This window comes from Myzus persicae, unplaced genomic scaffold, assembly GCF_001856785.1.
Source record: "Myzus persicae strain clone G006 unplaced genomic scaffold, MPER_G0061.0, whole genome shotgun sequence".
Classification (NCBI taxonomy): domain Eukaryota; kingdom Metazoa; phylum Arthropoda; class Insecta; order Hemiptera; family Aphididae; genus Myzus; species Myzus persicae.
In genome coordinates, this window is record NW_019102621.1 from 289,990 (window position 1) to 310,058 (window position 20,069).

Here is a 20,069-nt window from a genome sequence, read left to right on the forward strand (position 1 = left end):
AAAAAATAATACAATGATGAAAATATAGTTCACTTACACCGTTTACACGAGTTACTATCGTAGAAATATAGAATAGATGATCAATTATAATTAAAACTATTATCCTAAATCGTGTTCCTAGTAAATTCATACACTCGCACGAAAAAAAACTCCCTATTACAACGCTTCCTTAACAGTGATAATATAACATAATATAGTGCCTTAAATATAATATTATTATGCCTCACCTATTTAAAAACACAGCGCATGCTTATGATAATACTACATGTATTTGTGTATATAAAAACAAATTAGTGTTGCTCAAATATAATGCCATTAGTAGATCACCCCTTATAATATTGTTATACTGATAAATAATGTTTAATTGTATATTATTTAGTGCATTTTATTTAGTAGATTAGGTTTTCGCCCTAGTGTTCTACAAAACTACTAAGAATAGATGTTCATTAATTGTTTCGCATTATTGGCCACGACCCAACTTTAGATGTTGCCTGATAGTAACTACGTTACTAAGCTTACTAACTATGTACCCCTATGTTACATGCCACTGACTAGTATTAATTTGTAAATTATAATACTAAAGGTTTAATAAATACCTGTATAAAATATGTATGAATTATATACTTTCAAGACAGTGATGATACAACTGACTCAACTTAAAATATCTAATTCCCAATTACAACTAATTTAAATTGTGGCGGTGTTTCAGTTTTGAATGGGCAACACATAAAAAAAAGAAACTGCTAGCGACTCTTATTACTAAAATGTATTATAGTTTTATACTATTACCTCATCGATCTTAATATTTTCTAAACATATTATAAGGTATATATAACAAATCCACACCAAAATTATTTTTACTACGAAATGTATTGCATTTATTACATTGCATTTGAGATTTGTACATACAATTATTAAACAACACTATAATATTATGTTCCTACAAATATGTAAATTGTATGCTGCATTCATTTTAATCATTATTCTTTATATATATATACTCATAAGTCATAATTCAACAAACAATTAACTATTTAAACGATTTCGCAATGTTAATTCAGGTCAAAAATTAAAGCACTCTATTTATATAATATATTATAGTACCTATATTTATGTATACAATGGGATAAATTAGAATTCCGTGAGTTTAACAATGGATAACAAAGTGATTTTTGTTTGCAAATATTTCGAATATAAAAACTGAAATTAACAATATACCAATGGCACCTGTTGACCGTGACGTCAGTGGAATCTTTTTAGCATCTTCACGGTGTAATGGGCAAGACCTTAAACATATACGTCGATTCTGCATAGAACGAAAAGACCGCCGACCACTTGTTTTGGCGGCATTCGAAATAAGTCAGCGTACCAGGCAAAACCTCCGAATCGTCTAGAAATACTTTGAAAGTAATACGTAGACACATTTTTCTTCGGGATTTCAGTATTTCTGTGAGTATCTAACCTTATGTATTTTATCACCTATAATAATTAATAAAGGCACAACATTAATACACAAATCATAATTATTTATAGCACGTGAACTATTATAATCACAGTTAAATTTTAAATTGTATAACTTGTGAGAAGGTGTTTATAAAGTTATTATATAAAAAATAAAAATAATAAATACGTTTTAACAACATTTAAGATTTTAAAAATTAAGTCAGGTAAGTTTTTTTTTCAATGACAATTTGTATACATTTTTGATGCAGAATAATTTTCTGAGATTTCTATATTATTCATGCATGTATTAACTTTAGAGTTTAGAGCGATTATCTAATAGGAAGTTTGTATTAATTGCTTCATGTGGTGATTTATTATTGCTTTCCTCTACAATATTGTTGCAAGATAATTTGGATCCCCAATAATATACATTATTTTTTGATGACAGTTAAAATTTTAAATACAGAAATATCTCCTGTAATCAAACAAATAAATAATAATTCTAGTATATTTTCCAATCCATCAGTAGAAACGATGAATCAATAATTATTATAATATTATTATGTCTTTGGTATGATTTTATCATAACTAAATTATTCAAATAATTTAATGTAGGCGTATTACTTTATTTTATTATTCATAATACAAACCAATGTGCAACTCAATGATACATCAAAGAGAACAGAATATAAACTATCCAAAAAGCCATCATTTTAGAAAATGTTCAAAACTTACATTTTATATTTATAACTGTCCCACTTAACTTGATATTATAAAAGACTAATATTAATTTTTGTCATTTTAAAACTAAGAAATTAGTTAGAAAAAAAATATGGCTTTATTAATATTCGTCATTTTGTTCTTTGTACGCATATTTTGTAGTTTATAGGTATACACAAATATAAATAAATTTATTTTTATATTTGGTTTTCATGGGAAGGCGTGAAGAATTAAAAAAACTTTTTTTTCTCATTAATATTATTATAATATTTTAGTTAAAGAATAAAAAATTATTTTCACAGAAAATGATGCAAGTCACATAATATGTATTATTTTATAATAATTAGAATAATTCCCAAATAAAATATATCCTTGTACATATCATATTCTCTTAAATTTTCTCATAGGTATAATTATTGCTGGATTAAATAATATAATAACATGCAATTATCAATGTCAACAACACTTTGATGCTGCTATATTGCATGCACAATGCGCCGTCTCAAACGATTACATTTTTATTAAAAATTATTAATATTTATATTTTATGCAGCGTTGGAAACTAGAAGGTGATGTTTTTGACATAGAGAGTTATCAGTCATTTTTTATCTTAAAACAAACGGTACAAATTTTAATTCTTATCTTCAAAATGTATATGCTTTCTTATTCAAATTTAAATACATTATTGTTTTACATTGTCGTATACAATATAATAGTATATAGTATGATATTATATTATTTATTAATCGCAGATTTGTCTAGGTCAGATTCGTTTCAGATGGCTGTCCAAATCATGTAAAGCATATATAATTGTCTAGGTGTTAATATTTTATTATAATATACTGATTACGGATCAATTACATATAAATATATGCATAACTTATTTAACCCGGGGCCACCTGGGCCTAGGCCCTGGGCCCTCAAGGTATGTCCAAGTTGGGGGGCACAAGTCCTTTATCATTACAATAAAAAAATACTGAACATTTTTTTTAACATTTAAATGATATCAATGTTGAAAATAATTTGATTTGAAATACAAAAAAAAAATGTGGTGTTTATTATCTTATATATTATCTAATTATATAAGAAATTGACTTCTTTATAGCTATACAAATAAATTATCATAATTGTTCTGAGTAATTCAGCACAAATTATCATAACTTGTGCTGAGTAATTTATCACAGCTATTCTAAGAATATTATTTCTTAGACTTTGCAGCTTTATAACCTATTGATGAAAATATTGTAATTTGTACTTTATACGTCGTCGTCGTCTCCTTGCAATCCTTATAATAACTAGTATTAGTTCCTAGAATAACTATTTAGGGTTCTAAATAGACGATCTGGGTTTTCCGGCCGGTTACCATGTTTCTCTTGACGCTGTAAATACGCCGGGGCCTGCGAACTGGGCGAACTGACCGGCCGTCAAAAACTTCAACCTGTTTACCATAATCTATAACTCTATTTAACTCCGACAAATAATCGGACTGTTTGGATTATTAATTAATTTTTTTATTATAATTGAATTTCTATGTTAAAGAGGGGGACTCTGTCTCTTATGGCCCTAGGACCACTAAGTTTCTCGCTACGCCACTGTGCATAAGCCTTACATACATACATACATACATACATACATACATACATACATACATTTATAATAGGTACATACTTAGAGGTTAAAGTGGGGGGTAAGCAGGAAGACTCAGTCCCCCTACCTCTAACGGCAGTTAAAAAGCGTCCCCTTTAACAAATTAAGATTTTATGCATTAGACATTATACATAAAATTATATATGGTACGCTTGAAACTATATGGAGGCATATTAGTCCCTTCTAAAATGTTTACCCACTTTAAACCCCGTAGGGCCGTACGTAGTACATATATTGTATAATATAATAATTTATTAATATGTACGAGTGAATAGTCAATGACCGTCATCATTGCGGCGATCCATGTGATACGTTTTTCGTACTCTGTCTGGAATATAATATAATAATAAGTTGTTGTTACTATTATTGTTGTATTATACTCATTGAAACTGCATAATATCATTATCATATACACCCAGGTTTTATCACTGCGTTTGTCCCCGTACAAACACCGCACTGTTTATTTGTAACGACTTAAAAGTTTGTAAGAAGTAAGAGTAATATTTGATTGAGCAATTAGTGTTTTATGCTGGATGATAAGTGTCGGTGAGGTTGAATCACCTCTAGTATAGACGATAAAATATAAAAACGGGATTCTGGTGTATATTTTAATATTTTATTATCTGTTTCATTAGAATTTAGGCTATAGATGTATACAAAATTTGCTGTGTTCAAAATTCGATGTCATCCGTAATATAATTATTGTTACGATGCGAATCTAACCGGAAAATAACCGTGTACATACTTAATTATACATTATTTTCTGGACGAAAACCACGTATATCATCAATAGTATACTACTACGTATAATGTATAGATAAATATTATATACGTTCATTGGGGTAATACATGATAATATTATAATATGATAATGATACGTCACCTCCGTCTGCGGACGACCGTTACGCGAGGTGAGCAATTGCGCAGAGTAGCGACGACACACGCACGACGAGACGTATATAATAGGTGCATGTAGTCGATCGCATTATGTGAGCATTAAAGAGTTGACCGCGATTTTATCGTCAGATTTATAACTTTGGAAACATTTTTAAGAGGACATGGTCCTCTTCTCACGTGTCTTGCTCCGTCTTACGACGCTCAGTCCACAGCAAATTCTGCGTCAAGAAGAACCCATTTTAATCTGTTATTTTTGATATTATTCGACTTTTTGAGTGAATTGATCAAATTGACTGTCAAACGGTAATAATATCGTCCACTGTCCAGGACTACTTGGATAGGTTTCATTTGATATTATTTAATTTTGAAGTCGGTATTTATGGGTATTTTAAAACTGTAAACACACAATTAGATATTTAGTATTTAGTATTTACACTTGTGGGTACGACGTCCGACCTCTCGAATTGATTATAAAGTGTCTATTGTAGTTTTTATCATACAATGTTCAGGGCATATTTATCAATTAATGATTTGCCTAGATCTGGTCTGTTTCTGGCGAGTGTATTTATTTAAACTTAAATAATACGGCCAGTCTGATGTACGGGGAATCGGACATTTAAAATTTACAAAAAACTCACCGTTCACCCCAAAAAGGAATACGATTGAAAAGTCATAGAGACATTGACCACAGTCATAAATTATAATGATTACATAATATTATAAAAAATATGACTTAAGTGAATAATAATATAGTTGTATTATGTTACATATTATACATAAATTCCTGCTTAGCATTAGCCAATATGTCCTTTATATTAATTTTATACTGTGACTTGATTTTCTTCACTGACAAAGTTTACATGAACTTAATTATACTTGATTTTTTTTCACTGGTGGAGTTTACATGAACCCAATTTTACCTATTTTTTTATTGGCGGAGTTTACACTAAAAACAGGTACTTGTGATGGAGTTTACATCCGCCCCTTTAGACATTTTCATGACTTAAGAACTGAAGTCCAAAAACTACTTAATAGTTGATCCAGTTAATGACCACTTTCCTAGATCATTTTATATGTATTTCAAAGTAGCTTTTCTTTATTTATCTGGACGAGTACCAAATATCGTGCTTAACAGTTTAATAACAATACTATTAAATATGGCAACGCCGGAAAAAAAATATAAATATTGAGCCTTCATGAAATATTATTACGTCTAAGAAATTCGTTTTCAGACATTAACGATTAATACGCATAATATTGACACATCTTAGAAATACGCTGTAATGATGACACTATTTTTTAATTTTTCAGTTCAGTTGTTATGGCACTATGGATCCGGTGGACGTTGGCGGTGATGTCGGTGACGGTGATGTCGATGATGGAGTCGGCGGACAGCATGGTGCGTCGGGGGGCAGTGGATAAACGGCAGGCGCCCACAGAAGGTGACTTCACGGACAGGTCGTTGGACGGATCATACGCGTTCCGGTACGCGGACAGGAACCAGTTCCACTCGGCTGCCGCCAATAAGGACAACGTCGTGTCCGGAAGGTACTTAGTACTCACCTCTACAATATGTGTGTGTATTCTGACACATTTGAATTTTAAATTATAAATATGAATTATTATAAATTAAAATTATGTACACCTTTGTCTAATGGGTCGATACACGAAACCGTGCCGACTCTTGTAATTAAAATGCAAAAATTACATATAGCAGTATTATAGTTTTTATGGTTTTGTAAGGTTGAGGTGCATATTATATTATATAATCACAGACGATCGCCACTCACTGTTGCTTAAAATACATACTTACTTAATGTAGTATAATTTAATATCCAAAAATAACACAGCTATGCATTTGTGAGCGTACTCATGTCATGATTATTTGATTACACTCGCAGGTTTGGCTCCAGGAGTCCCGAAACCGGTCGAATCGTGCAGACATCGTATTCGTCCGGGCCCCGCGGTTTCCGTGCCCGTGGACCGGACATTGCCAGACAGACAGACCTGTCGCAAGTCCGCCTGCCCTACAACCCACCCGTGCCCACCGACTCGTCCAAATACGACCCGGCCTACGACCGATACTACGACCCAAACGAAGACCCGAGCTACAAGTTCACAGTCCGGACGCCCACACAATCGAAATCCGAAACCGCCGATTCCAGGGGCCACGTCGAAGGCGTATACTCTTACTTGGACGATGTCGGTAAGCATATGCCTTAAATAATTAGCGTAGGTATAATATCTACCATAGGTAAGTACTTGTATAAAAATAATAACGTTTTATAATATTATTAAAATACATTGTTAAGCACGCCTTCAACCTAGTTGAAATAAAGTGTAAAAATAGGGTTTACCAACCGTTTTTAAGAAGTTTGAATTAGGAAATTTTTTGAGTGATTTCGTAAATGTGTGTGTAATAACTTATAAGTTCAGACTGTTATTATAAGTGTGTGTGACTGTGTGTAAAAAAAAAATAGCAGAGCGCTCTCGTAAGACCACGCACATGTTAATGAAAATAGAAAATAGAAAATGTGTTTAATTTCTTTAATTAAGTAGCACAGTAGCACACTAATAGGTATTTTTCTTCTGCAATGAAAATTTAGGAATCATAATATATGTTGTATTATAATATGTTTTTGGGTATAGTGCAGTGGAAAAATATCTAGTAGTATAGGTACTAGGTATGTTAAATTTTATTAGGAATTTAATTACACTATTTTTTATTTGTTGTTTTGTGTTTCTATGGCAATAAATAAAGCTTTACAAAAGTCGGTTAAAAATAAAAGTACTAACAGAACTCAAAAATATAGATATCTGTGTAAAAATAACAAAATACATTTTATCCTTGCACCTCAGACTTCGAAACCGTGATTTCATTAATATTCAGTGGTCGTATAGAGTATATTTTATAGTATAGGTATATACTTTTATGCAATGGATCGATTTTAAACAGGAAAAAAGGTCCTATAATATATAATAGTAAAAATTTCGGCATGCCATTTCGGGCTTGCGTGCCACGGATTTGCCATCCCTGATATATACCTATAGTTATGACTACAATATCAAACGCTTATAAATTAACACTCTTATCAAAACTAATACTATAATGGTTCATGTCAAAAATATCAACAAAATATGAGCACATTATTAAATTTTGTTTACATTCTACATTTTTTTTAAATTTACTACAATTCTGCTATCGTATTTTAATGAAATATTTTAGGTATTAAATAATAGATTATTAGAATCGTCGTATTTTAATTGTTTTATATAATACATACACCAGTCAATTGAAAAAACAAGTGTTCTGTAAATAACAAATTTTTATTTTTCAAATTAACAGTAAGAAACATATTTTTACACTAAGAAAAACTGAATACATGGTAATAAATGTATGTTATATAATATACAAAAAAATATTTAAAAAAAATAATAGTATTATAATATAAAATATATATACATATATATATGTATATATATGTTTAATTTAATATACATAGGTACCCGCAGAAATGGTTAGAGGGAAAACAAAAAAAAACAAAAATCGCGAGGGCCAATTAAAAGGTTGCCGGCGGAAAATGACGGGTGTCGGTACAAAACTAAAAGAAAAAAGTAAAAAAAAAATGTGACGAGGCACAAGGGTGCTTGAAAAACCGGATGACCGGATGTGACTTAAGGCGGCTATCGAGGGTCACACTGGTTTGTAGAGGGCTGGAGTGGACTGGGTCGAAGTTCACGACTGTTCGATGCCCGCAGCGACGTGTGCGAATGGCGGCAAGACGGTGCCCAAAAACATCCTGGATCAATGCATCTCTCAATCGTTTAACGGCGTCACGCCACATCGCGGTATCAGAGTATAATACCATTCTAATCATTATTATTCGGACGACAACAACAGCATACCAACAATCTGCCGACCTTGTGGAGTCGGCTCCCTAGTGCTGACATAATGGACGGCCTACGGAGGCGACCTTGCAGCGGTTGTTTTGCTGCTGCTGCTGACTTTACCGTGGCCGTGGTCACTGAAGGTTTGAGCACGTCACCGTTACTTTTTGCTTCGTCTATATCCGTGCTTTGAACTGCCTCCTCAATTTCTTCTGACTGACTCAGGCTCTTGACCTCTAGGATGTCTGACGGCAGCTGGTTGTTCGCCGTTGTTGTTCGTCGCACGTTATTGGCCAGAAGACTAGGTGCCACACAATCACCGTCTTCAGAATGCCGTGCTATCGGTGCCAAGTGTTCAACTTCTGGGCTGAAACACCGTGGTAACGGCGGAAGGTGATTAGCGTACTTTGTGTTAACCTTTCGGATTTCTGACGCTACTTCGTCAAACTTGTCCAGCAACTTGTCCAAGACGCTCGGTACAAAAATCCTCGGTGCCTTCGTTTGTGGTGATGCAATACTGCTATCACCGAGTGAAACAGACGACGACCGCTCGTCACTCGGACCCAGGGAGAAGGGTGGTAAATTCAATGACCTCTGAACGGCGGCCTTCAGTAAGTCCTCGGTCACCTCGTCCAACACTTTGAAATCTGCCGAAGTCAACGTCGTTGTTGGTTGTTGACCACTGAGCTCACTGATAGCACACTGCACGATTGTAGACCTCGTGGCCAGTGTAGGGTCGTCCACCCTGACACCCTGTGTTCGTTGTCTTCCGACAAATAACGGCATCCGCTATGGCGGGTGCTATGGTCGCATTGCCGCAAACTCCCAACAGCCGGAACATCCAGTTGTTCTGGCGTTGTAATATGGTCTGCTTCTGTAAAACTTTCCATTGTTTTGTTTAAAAATTCAGAAATTGAATTTCAAGATATTATAATTGAGTTAAATTATTTAAATAATTTATGAGACAAAAAATAGTTTGAGTAATGCCTCGAAGTAGACTGAAACAAAATTTGTCATAAGACGTATGAATAAACATTCAGACGAATGTACATATCCATAACAACCAAGTATAAATGTATAATATTATAAATTATAATATTGTTGAACATTGAAAATAAAATAGGTACATGGCTAATTAATTTCCAAACACATTACATATGTGCATTTAAAATGACGATTGTAATATTCTTACATCTCAATATATGGTTCAATAATTATTCGTTTGTATGTACGGTTAGCCAAAAGTGGCATTTTGAGTTGACAACTCTACAACATCAAATATAATAATATGGTCTCCGCTATTGTCCACGATATTCGTGTACTGTGTAGATGTGTTATACGCGGTCCGAGTTGTGCAAAGCGCGCCCGCTCGTTCGACTTAGCGGACCCATTGACTTCGCCCAATTTTTTTTTTTTTGGTTTTGTATTTATGTCCGTCGCTTTCCGTCAGCAACGTTAATTGGTTCTCCTCACGATTTTTGTTTTGTTTAACCGCCAACCGTCCTTTCCAGTACATATTATGCAAATTATGATGTATCAAGTTATTGTATGTATTCAGTATTTCATTGTGTAAAAATGTGTTTCATATTGTTATTAAAAAAAATTAAAAATTAGTTATTAACAGAACACATATTTATTCAATCCACTGTTGAATATATTATGTAATACAATTAAAATGCGAAGATTCTAATAATCTATACTATAATACTTAATATATTTAAATTAAAATGCAGATCAGCTGTTTAAAATGCGGTAGTAGTATTTCAGTAAATTTAAAAAAGTTTAGAATGAAAACCAGATTTAATGTGTTCGTATTTTGTAAATATTTTGTCGAGATTCTTGACATGAACCATAGTTGGTCTTGGTGTTTGATATTATAGTCATAATATATAGGCATGTATTAAAATAATATATTGTGATCACCGTCAGTAAGTGCAGCCGTATTTGTAAAGCCGTACAGGTACTTCATAGTATATTGATATTTTTGGACCTGATTTATAACAGTATGCTCAATTTTGTTTACATTGTGTACTTAGACTTTTTACTATAACCTTTGGGAATCGTGTGATCCAATTATTATTTAATTAGAGACTTTTTTTTTAGGCAAGAGACACGACGTTCAGTACGAGGCAGGCGCCGGTACCGGTTTCCACGTCAAGTCGCCCCACCCAGACTCGGACACCTACGGTGGTGTGTTCTACAATGGCCCACCCGGCAAGCCCGGCGGCCGGCCGCGTGGCCACTCGTCTGTCGTGCTAGGCAAGGATGGCTCGTACGGGTTCACTGCGTCCGGGCCGGACCAGCGGCGGTCCGAGGTGAGCGATTCGAGTGGCCGCGTGCAGGGCTCGTACACTTATGTGGACGACAAGGGCGTGCAGCGGACGGTGCAGTACGTGGCAGGGCCCAACATCGGGTATCGAATTGTCAACAACGCTGCGGCCGGTGGCGCGGCCGCTGCGCCGTCGCTCCCGGGCAGCAGTGTGGTGGTAGGTGGCGTCGGTGGCGTCGGTGGTGGTGGCCTGGTGGTACCTGTGCCGTCGTCTGTGTTGCCCCCGTTGCAGTTGATATCGTCGCCGTCGTCCACGCCGCTGTCACCGATCGCGTTCGAGCCGCAGGACCTGTTCGGGCCTTCGGCCAGCACGTCTGCACCGCTCCCGGACCGCCGGCGCCCCGAGCCACCTGTCAAAGGCTTCGGTGGCAATGGCGGAGGTGGTGGCCTGTCCGACGAATTCCTGTCACCAGACAGCACGCTGCCTCTTGGTTCGGCGTTCCCGGAAGACGACCCCTCTCTGCCACCCAAAAAGTGGCCCACCACGTACAAGAACAAGGACGAAGAATCGTTCTTCCAGTCGTTCGACAAGTTCGACAAACGAAACCCACCGAAGAAGGGCTACCACGCGGGGCCAGTGGACACGACGTCGTCTTACGGCCAGTCGACAACCGGAGGGTACAACCTGCTGCAGCAGCAGTCGTCCACCGGCAGGCCGATTGGACCGCCGGATACGTCGTATGGCCAACCGTCTCGGCCGATAGTGGTGGACGACAAGTACGGACAGTACGGTGGCACTGACTACCAGAAGCCCAAAGACGAAGGCGTTTCGAACACTTTCGGTGGGTTCCCGACCGGTGCCGTGGTCAAGGCCCATGTCCAGAGTCTCGACATTCTACCGTTCGGGTACAGGGTGCCATCGCCGTCGTACGTTCTCGAAAAACAGTTTGGCAACGACTTTCAGAATTCGATAAAGAAATAAAACGTCATCCACGATGATAATTATTATATACACTTAGTTGGTAATATTACAATATTTATTAATGTATAAGTTCCTGGCCATGATAAGGTTTGTTGTTTTTTTTCAAACACATGTACCTATACGTTATTCTTAATTTCCGTCAGTATATTATATTTACCATCATCGGCATAATATTATATTATTGACACGTGTCATAATACGTACACTTAACGCTAGCGTATTGTTATGAAAGTATAATATACAACATATATTTTGGTAAATATTTGTATAATATTTTTGAATACGATTGCAGTATAATGTCATCATTTCATTTTTGATCAAAATTAGATAATAAGGACGAATTATAATTGGTAGTATATTTTTAGAAGGCCACTCGCAGTGATTAGTAATTAAGTACCAGTATAATATTATATCTTGCACTAAATTATAAAAAAAAATATTGTGTATAAAATGTATTATTATTTATTAATGAATAATGACTTAGGTATAGTACATACTATCATACATGCCACATGGTATATATACTTGTAATTTTTTACTATTAAATGAAAATTAATACAAATTGTTTGAATTCTATTTATTTAAAGACGTTGCAGCTGTGGTATGCCGCCATTTCATCCTTCTATTCTGAAACCATACTTTTACCTATAAATAACGACAGTATTAAATATATGATTACAACTTGCTAATGCTAATGGTGCGAGATATCATTATAATAATATCAACTGACCTGCAAGTCCGTAAGTCCAAGACTGGAAGCCAATATTTTTCTGTTTTGTTTGGTAATGTATTTTTCCATTTGGAAATAATATTCTAACCAATTCTTTTGAGTGACCGTGAACACAGCTCTACCGGTACACTTTTCTTTTTTATTCATCGATCGATCTAGTATACAATATTAATACGTGAGTATATGTTATAGGTACCAATTCCTATAATGCCTGCGAATGCTCAATCACAGATTATATTATATGTATGGTTAATTTAAGTTATGTTATGCTTTTAAGTATACATAATATTATACAAAATATAAACACATGTCATACTAGTAGTTTAAAGATTTCAAAAATGTTTAATAGTTGAGTGCATTTGAAACTAAATTCTGAACCCTGCGTTTTAACTTAATTTGTATTAATTAATATTGTACATACATGATACATATAATATCAGGCGCGGATCCAAGGGGGGGGGGCCAAGGGGCCATGCCCCCCCCCCGTAGACTCACGCTTAAATGGACTTGCATTACTTGCATTTTTATCAGACTTATAGGCTGAAATTTTATTTAAGATCCCCCCCCCCCCGTAAATACGTTCTAGATCCGCGCCTGTATAATATAACACACAATAAAATAATAATTAATATGTATTTATAAAGTACACATTAATACATATATTAGGTAAGGAAAGGTTGTAACTTATTATTATTTTGAACGAATATGTACATTGTTTACACTTTAATTCACAATTAATATTTATTTATTTTATCCGCTGTTTATTTATTTTTGTCATTATTTCGTTACAATTCCAACACAAATTTCGAATTTCGATTATTTCACTTTTAGATCTGGAGTACCTAATCTAATGTATAAATGATGGGCGATAACACAGACACTCAATTTAACGAATCAAGTCTATGAATATATATTTAGAATTTAAACCTTTCTTGTAATATCAATAAAAGTATATTAAGTACATTTAATATTTACCCGAGTCAGTGTTAGTATTCAGTATCCTATCGATACCGAAATTCAATGTGTCCGTCACTTTCAGACATGCTTGTGACTGACGGCGATCCATTTTGTGTACTGAATGTTTAAATTCACAATTCACAATTTACATTTTTTATTTTTGTCTTACAAAGGGGTGATTGTAGAAGGGGAAGATAATTAATAACGTAACAGTTCAATATTGTTCACTGGTGTCTTAAAAACCTAATTTACGACCGTTGTGGTTTAATTGTTTTAACAATGTTTACGCCACGTAAACGTAAAATACAAAGTGTCAGTTTTCATGCTATGAGATTCGTGTTTGACGCCAGAACATTTGGATGCAGCTGTTAAAATAAAAATCAATTTCATTTTATACCAGACTATATATAATCTTGGGCATTTATACATAATATTTTGTTGTTTATAGTCTGCAGACTTTATTTCTGAAGTGCATTGGTTGTGATATAATTTATAATAGACAATACTACAATAGTTGTTATAGTGATACAGTAGTTACTTATTATAGTGATTATATAGTCGTGGATTACCCACTATTCATGTATGGGCTATTTGGAATTGCCCCATAATATAAAATTTAAAATACCGAATAAATATTGACCAATTGATGGTGGCCCACAGTATGTGCTGTGTAAATTATTAGGGTAAGATGTATAGACAGTAGACACTTTTAAATATTTTCTTAGAGCCTATTTAAGTTTAATATGAGTGAATACACCTTTATGTACTAAAATACTAATTACTATGTTTCTAGTCGTGAATGAAACAACTACCTACAATTAAACTTGAACTTTCGTATTGCAATTATTATATGCATAAAATTGGAATAGAAATATATTTTTTTAAATAAACCACTGGCAGACTTAAATTAAATACAATTATAATCTCGACATAAATGGGTGTCTGATCAAGAGTCATTTAAAATGTTTATTATACACTTTTGCCTATACTCTATATAGGTACATGTAAATTTGTAAATGTATTTACTCTATTATTTTATTTTAACTACTTGAAGAACGTGTTCGGGGCCAATGGTTTATAGAGTAATATAAAATATTTCTACTACCTTCTGACATTGAAAATATTAATTTTTCCTCTCCACCAATATTAAGACTAATACGTGATATCGTTGTATTTCTTTGATAATCTGTATGATTTATTTGTTTTTCCCGGTGAGGTTCAAGTTTTAAATATTTGATAATAATATGTCATTGTATTTTAATTCCTTTAAATACACTGAATTCTCATTCTTTTTATTAATTTATTTATTGCAATTCGTAAAATGTCTCTTAGTGAAAACATATTTTAATAAATAAAATAATAGAACTTTAATATACGTTGAACAAGTTAACAAGAAAACTGCACTGAAGCTTAAAATTATAGAATATAGTATACACGTTTTATCATAACGTATACTTTAACATTATATTACTGTATCGTATTTTGCTGAATCGTGACACTATCCACCCAAAGGTATAAATAATGTAAAAATTAAACGGTTAATGTTCAAAATAAACTTTATGCAAATGATATTTGTACTTTATCCAATAGGCAATAGCCATCATATAGGTACATAACTCGATTTTTGTACTCTATCCGTAACATATTATATACTACAGGCTATTATATGCTCGATATGATAATTATAAAATTATAAACTTACGCTATTTTGTGAATGAGTGTAAAAAGAAAGATTTAAATACTTATTATGCTATTACACTTGTCTATATAATTATCTAAATCTTCCTATTATATTTGTATGTAGATGTATTCATTAATAATACAATTAGACCATTAGGTCACACCATACTCGCATGCGCCGCATTGCACTGTCACTTTAGGTGACACAAATGTGTTCGCCATTTGGTGCGAAACGATGCAATTAAAATACTAGACCCTGATTATGTAGGTACATCAAGTAAACGATAAAGTATAACTATAATAGTAAGGCATCATTCCTTAACAGTGAGGACTTGAAGCAACATATTATAAATACATCATTAGTGTATGTATATACAAGTTAACAATGAATACTTTATTGATAGGATTAAGTTTTTCGCTGATATGTTATTTAAACGGGCACGAAGAAAAAAAACCACATTATTGGAGCAAAGCAAGTATGGATTTAGAAGCATTGCCGTTAGAAAAACTGCTAGAAATGAAAAAAGAACTTCGGATAAAAGGTAAGAAATATGTTAAGTACTTAAATTATAAATAATTAATATACCTATTAATTGATTGACTAATAAAATCGAAACAAATGTTTAGATCAACGCTGAATCGTATTTAAAAAATTTCAATTTTTGTATAAATATTAAATAGGAGACAATACTACTTATTTTATGATTGTTTATTTTAGATTCTGATTATGAGCGCTCCGATGAAAAATCTATTGATTTTAGAATGATGCGTATGTTTTTATTTTTTATTTTTGTGTTAAAGAGACTATTTTATATTTTAGACCACCATTTTGCTACTCATTTATCAATATAAAAATGATAAAATAAACTCAGGGAATTTTATATGCACAGTGATAAATGAGTCGTAAAATGGCGGCGTAGCATACCTATTAGCTACATACCCTAGTAGAAGATAAGTATTTTTTTTGTAAAATATATTATATTTTTAATTTTTATGCATGGTTGCTATTGGTTACTCGGGTGGATGAGGTAAAACCATGCATCAACTGACAATGTATAGGTATGCTCATAATATGTTTAACTAACAAGTAGTATAAGGAAATGCATACAAATAATTAAGTAATGGCCCAGACTCAGTTACCGGATGCGCATTTTATAAATTAAAATTCTTTCCTAGCTGAATATTTGGGGAAGCTTGTTACAATACGTTTATGGGTAGCCGTAGCACATACTAGCACCTATACCTACTACGTAACCTATTTTTTTCGCTTAACATATAATATGGCCAAAATGGTTTAGGGGAGGGGGAAACTTCACTCAAGTAAATTTTTTATGTCAAAACAATATGTGATCCGGAGAGAACTAAAAAAAACTAAAGGGTGTTGAATTAGAAATTCCTAATTTTCGCTAAATAACGAACAAATTTACAGAGTACCAGCGACCAGCAGCCGACCAAAACTTCAAAGTCTAATATTATTGTTGCAGAGTGGTGGGGTGTCACCCCTCCCACTCCCGAAACCTAATTCGGTTTACTCTCTGAGTGTATTTAAATATAAGTTATAACAGTAGCATGACATACAATTTATGTAATTTTGTCTATCAGATGAACATTCTATTCGACGGACAGACGATGAGGAGGCGGCGGCGGCTACGGCGGAAGAGGACGCACCGAACGCTATGGCCTTGCGGAGGACCGCGGATGTTCTGCACTCGTCGGCGGCGGGCAGTTCGATGCAGACAGCCTTTCAGATGTCCCTTACCGTCCTGTCGTTCCTGGCGTTCGGTGGCTACTTGATCAGTCTGGTCGCGCAGAACATGCGCAGAACGTCGCAGTCGCTCGACGGCGCCACGGCGCCGCACCCGCTCAAGGCAGTGGTGGTCAACCGGAACAAACGGCCCGGCCTCTTACTCCGACCGTCAGGCCCTACTACCACGGTCAGCTTCGGCCGGCGCAAGCGGAGCCGGAGGTTCCCGCGAACCACGTTGGTCTGTTCTGAGTAGAGTTTTTTTCATATTGATTGTTTAAAAAAAAAAATAACGACTGACTTAAATATATTATTATTATTTTAAATACCATACTATTATAATATAAAAAATTATAAACTGTACTATCCAATATCAATATTAAATTATTTAAAACCTGTTAAATTGTTCGAAATACTTAACAATTTTTGTAAATCGTAAAGAACATATATTTATAGTCATTATTTTAGTCTTAAAAACAATGAGATCTTCAACAAGTGGCTAATTTTGATTTTTATATTCGTCTCTTCAATTGTTTAATCGTTGAGTCTTGTGTGACCCTTATAGTTATTTGTATGACTGCCAACTGGTTCAATGTTATTTATTGTTCCGTGTTGTTTTTTTGGAACTTTGAGTTGCATATAAAATATATTAGATCCCGAGTTGTTTTGATAGTCAAAATTAAATAAGTTATAGACTTGTTAGTTGCTTATATCTTTTATTACCTACTACTTACTATTAAGCTTTAGGTAGTTAGGTATAGCCGTTTACCCACCTAACGCAGTACACTAGTACACACTGAGCCATATTCTCATATAGGTACTACCATACCATTAAGTATGTATACTTTAATATTGTGTAGGTATATAGACTCAATGGTACTAATGTACTATATATGGGTAGGATGTTAGAATGTAGGTACCTATGAGCCATGATCGCGAGGTAGGCAACTATATAGGACATTGGTAATATCATGCTAGATGCCTATTGCCTATATATCTATATTCTATATACTATACAGTAGTTATATATATTATATAGGTATAGGTGCATTTAGTCATGAGCAGTACCTATATGTATATAAATATTTATAGTAAATTGCATAGTTGATTAACTTAATGCTTTATTCAAATTTCAAATTTACACATATTATGTTTGTTATAATATTGCACTTTTTTATGTGTATGTACCATGCACAGAAACCCGAGGTAATTTACAAAGTTTTTATTTTTTTATTTTAAATATATTCAATCTGTTTACAATAACAAACAATAAGTAATAAGGATAACAAAATATTTACAAAGACATGAATAACATGAAGAGGAGACCATTCATTAACAGAACCTCAGAAGACTTCTTATTTTTTTTTTATTGTTTAATTTTTAACTTTTTTTTCTCTATTTTAGGAGTCTTTAGACCAGCTAGTATCTTTTTAATCGACGGGGAATTTGTGGTAATGTGAGAGTGGACATGTTTTTAATAAGAGGGTTTGAGTGGTTAGTTAATTTGGAGTGGAAATTTGAATATTGGCTTTTAGCAAGTTTGTTAACAGTTTGAATTTTTAGGTCGTTGTGGAGAGCTGCAATTTACAAAGTTATTGATATGAATATAGTCGATAATAATAATAAATAATAACATTAGTATAAGTAGGTATCTACCTAATATAATTTAGCTACAATTAATACCTACTAATAGTATGTATTTTATAGTATGCGGTTGTAGTTATAATTGAAATAAATATACGTTATCCTATGTATTCTCATCTAATTTAAACATCAAATTCCTATTAATAAAATAAAAATAATGAATCTAAGAAAAAAGAGCCCCCTCAAAAAAAGACCTACCATTAAAATACGGTAAAAAAAGTCCTGTATCAACTAAATACATTATTCTTGTTTATTTTGATTTCCATAATTAAATATAATCATAATATCCTCAAACGAATCACTTTGCATTCTTTTCGAATATTGTACAAATATCCACCGTATGCAATTTGAGGTTTTTTTTATTATTATTTTAAATCACTTCTATTCGCACTATTAATTCAAAATAATCAAAACGTTACACGAAAATAACCTGGTAAACGAAAAATGAGTACTAAAGAGAATATCATACTATCTAACATATAGGTACGCCGTATAGGTACAAACTTTTAATTCAAAATAATCACAACCATTAAGGCAATAACTATATGAACGAAAAAAACACATTTTTAATAATAAAATGTTGTAGATACTAAGATAAAGTCTACAATAAAATATAATATCTTAACAATTTTTAAGATAAAGTTAAATGCTTAAATGCCAATTACTTGTATTACTACATAGTATATACCAGGGGTCACCAATTAATATTTTCCGCGGGCCACATTAAGAATTCGGAAAATTCTCGCGGGCCATAAAAATTCAAAGTTCATAATAATTATTATAATATGCCCGTTGGTCAAAAATTCTTTATTTCTAAAAAAAAAATATGTACACTTATTAATTATTATGTAACTAAAACTAATGAAAATAAAATAAAATTTAATAAATATATGAAACAATTATAAATTAATATTTTTAATGAGAAAAATGGCAGATCTTGCTTTCAACTAGCTGCTTTAAGTCGGGGTTATGGTTTGTGGTAGCTATCTTCATCATCATTTCAAGGTGTTCGTTGGTGAGTCGGGATCGGAATTTGTTTTTGATATATTTCATTTTTGAAAAAGCAGACTCACAGACGTATGTGGAGCCAAACATTGTACACATTTTCGCTGTCAATAATTTCAACGTCGGGTATTTCTTTTCAGATACATATTTTAACCAAAATTCATCATATGTAGAATCGATTTCAGTTTTTGAATACTTTTCATTACACACATTTTTTAGGAAATCATCTGATTAAAATTCGTATTAAATTATTGGATTTTCTTCTCAGTCTGCGGGTCGGTTAAAATGCATTCGCGGGCCGGATGCAGCCCGCGGGCCGTCACTTGGTGACCCCTGGTATATACTTTAATCTCTTATATTTCAAATGTATGCTTATATACTTAAATAGTTTAAAATATTGGATTTATCATTTTATTAAATATTATTGTGATATAAAAGTATATACAAATTATACATTACAAAT

The 20,069-nt window shown here is 33.3% G+C and overlaps 3 protein-coding genes across 3 annotated transcripts; 2 read left to right on the forward strand and 1 right to left on the reverse strand.

Moving 5' to 3' along the window:
* Positions 1-1,295: 1,295 nt before the first annotated feature.
* On the forward strand, positions 1,296-12,283 carry LOC111032804. Its single transcript, XM_022313262.1, has 4 exons — positions 1,296-1,449; positions 6,019-6,255; positions 6,609-6,913; positions 10,699-12,283. Exons 2-4 carry the CDS (start codon positions 6,029-6,031, stop codon positions 11,844-11,846), a joined length of 1,680 nt encoding a protein of 559 aa, XP_022168954.1. The 5' UTR covers positions 1,296-1,449; positions 6,019-6,028; the 3' UTR covers positions 11,847-12,283.
* LOC111032805 (homeobox protein H2.0-like) lies at positions 11,968-13,642 on the reverse strand. The gene is made up of 3 exons (XM_022313263.1): positions 13,552-13,642; positions 12,577-12,731; positions 11,968-12,491 (listed from the first exon to the last, which is right to left on the reverse strand). The coding sequence occupies exons 1-3, from the start codon at positions 13,640-13,642 to the stop codon at positions 12,420-12,422; spliced, it is 318 nt and encodes a 105-aa protein (XP_022168955.1). The 3' UTR covers positions 11,968-12,419.
* A 1,690-nt stretch (positions 13,643-15,332) lies between these two features.
* Positions 15,333-17,213, forward strand: LOC111032808. The gene is made up of 2 exons (XM_022313266.1): positions 15,333-15,755; positions 16,816-17,213. The coding sequence occupies exons 1-2, from the start codon at positions 15,599-15,601 to the stop codon at positions 17,211-17,213; spliced, it is 555 nt and encodes a 184-aa protein (XP_022168958.1). The 5' UTR covers positions 15,333-15,598.
* The last annotated feature ends 2,856 nt before the right edge of the window (positions 17,214-20,069 follow it).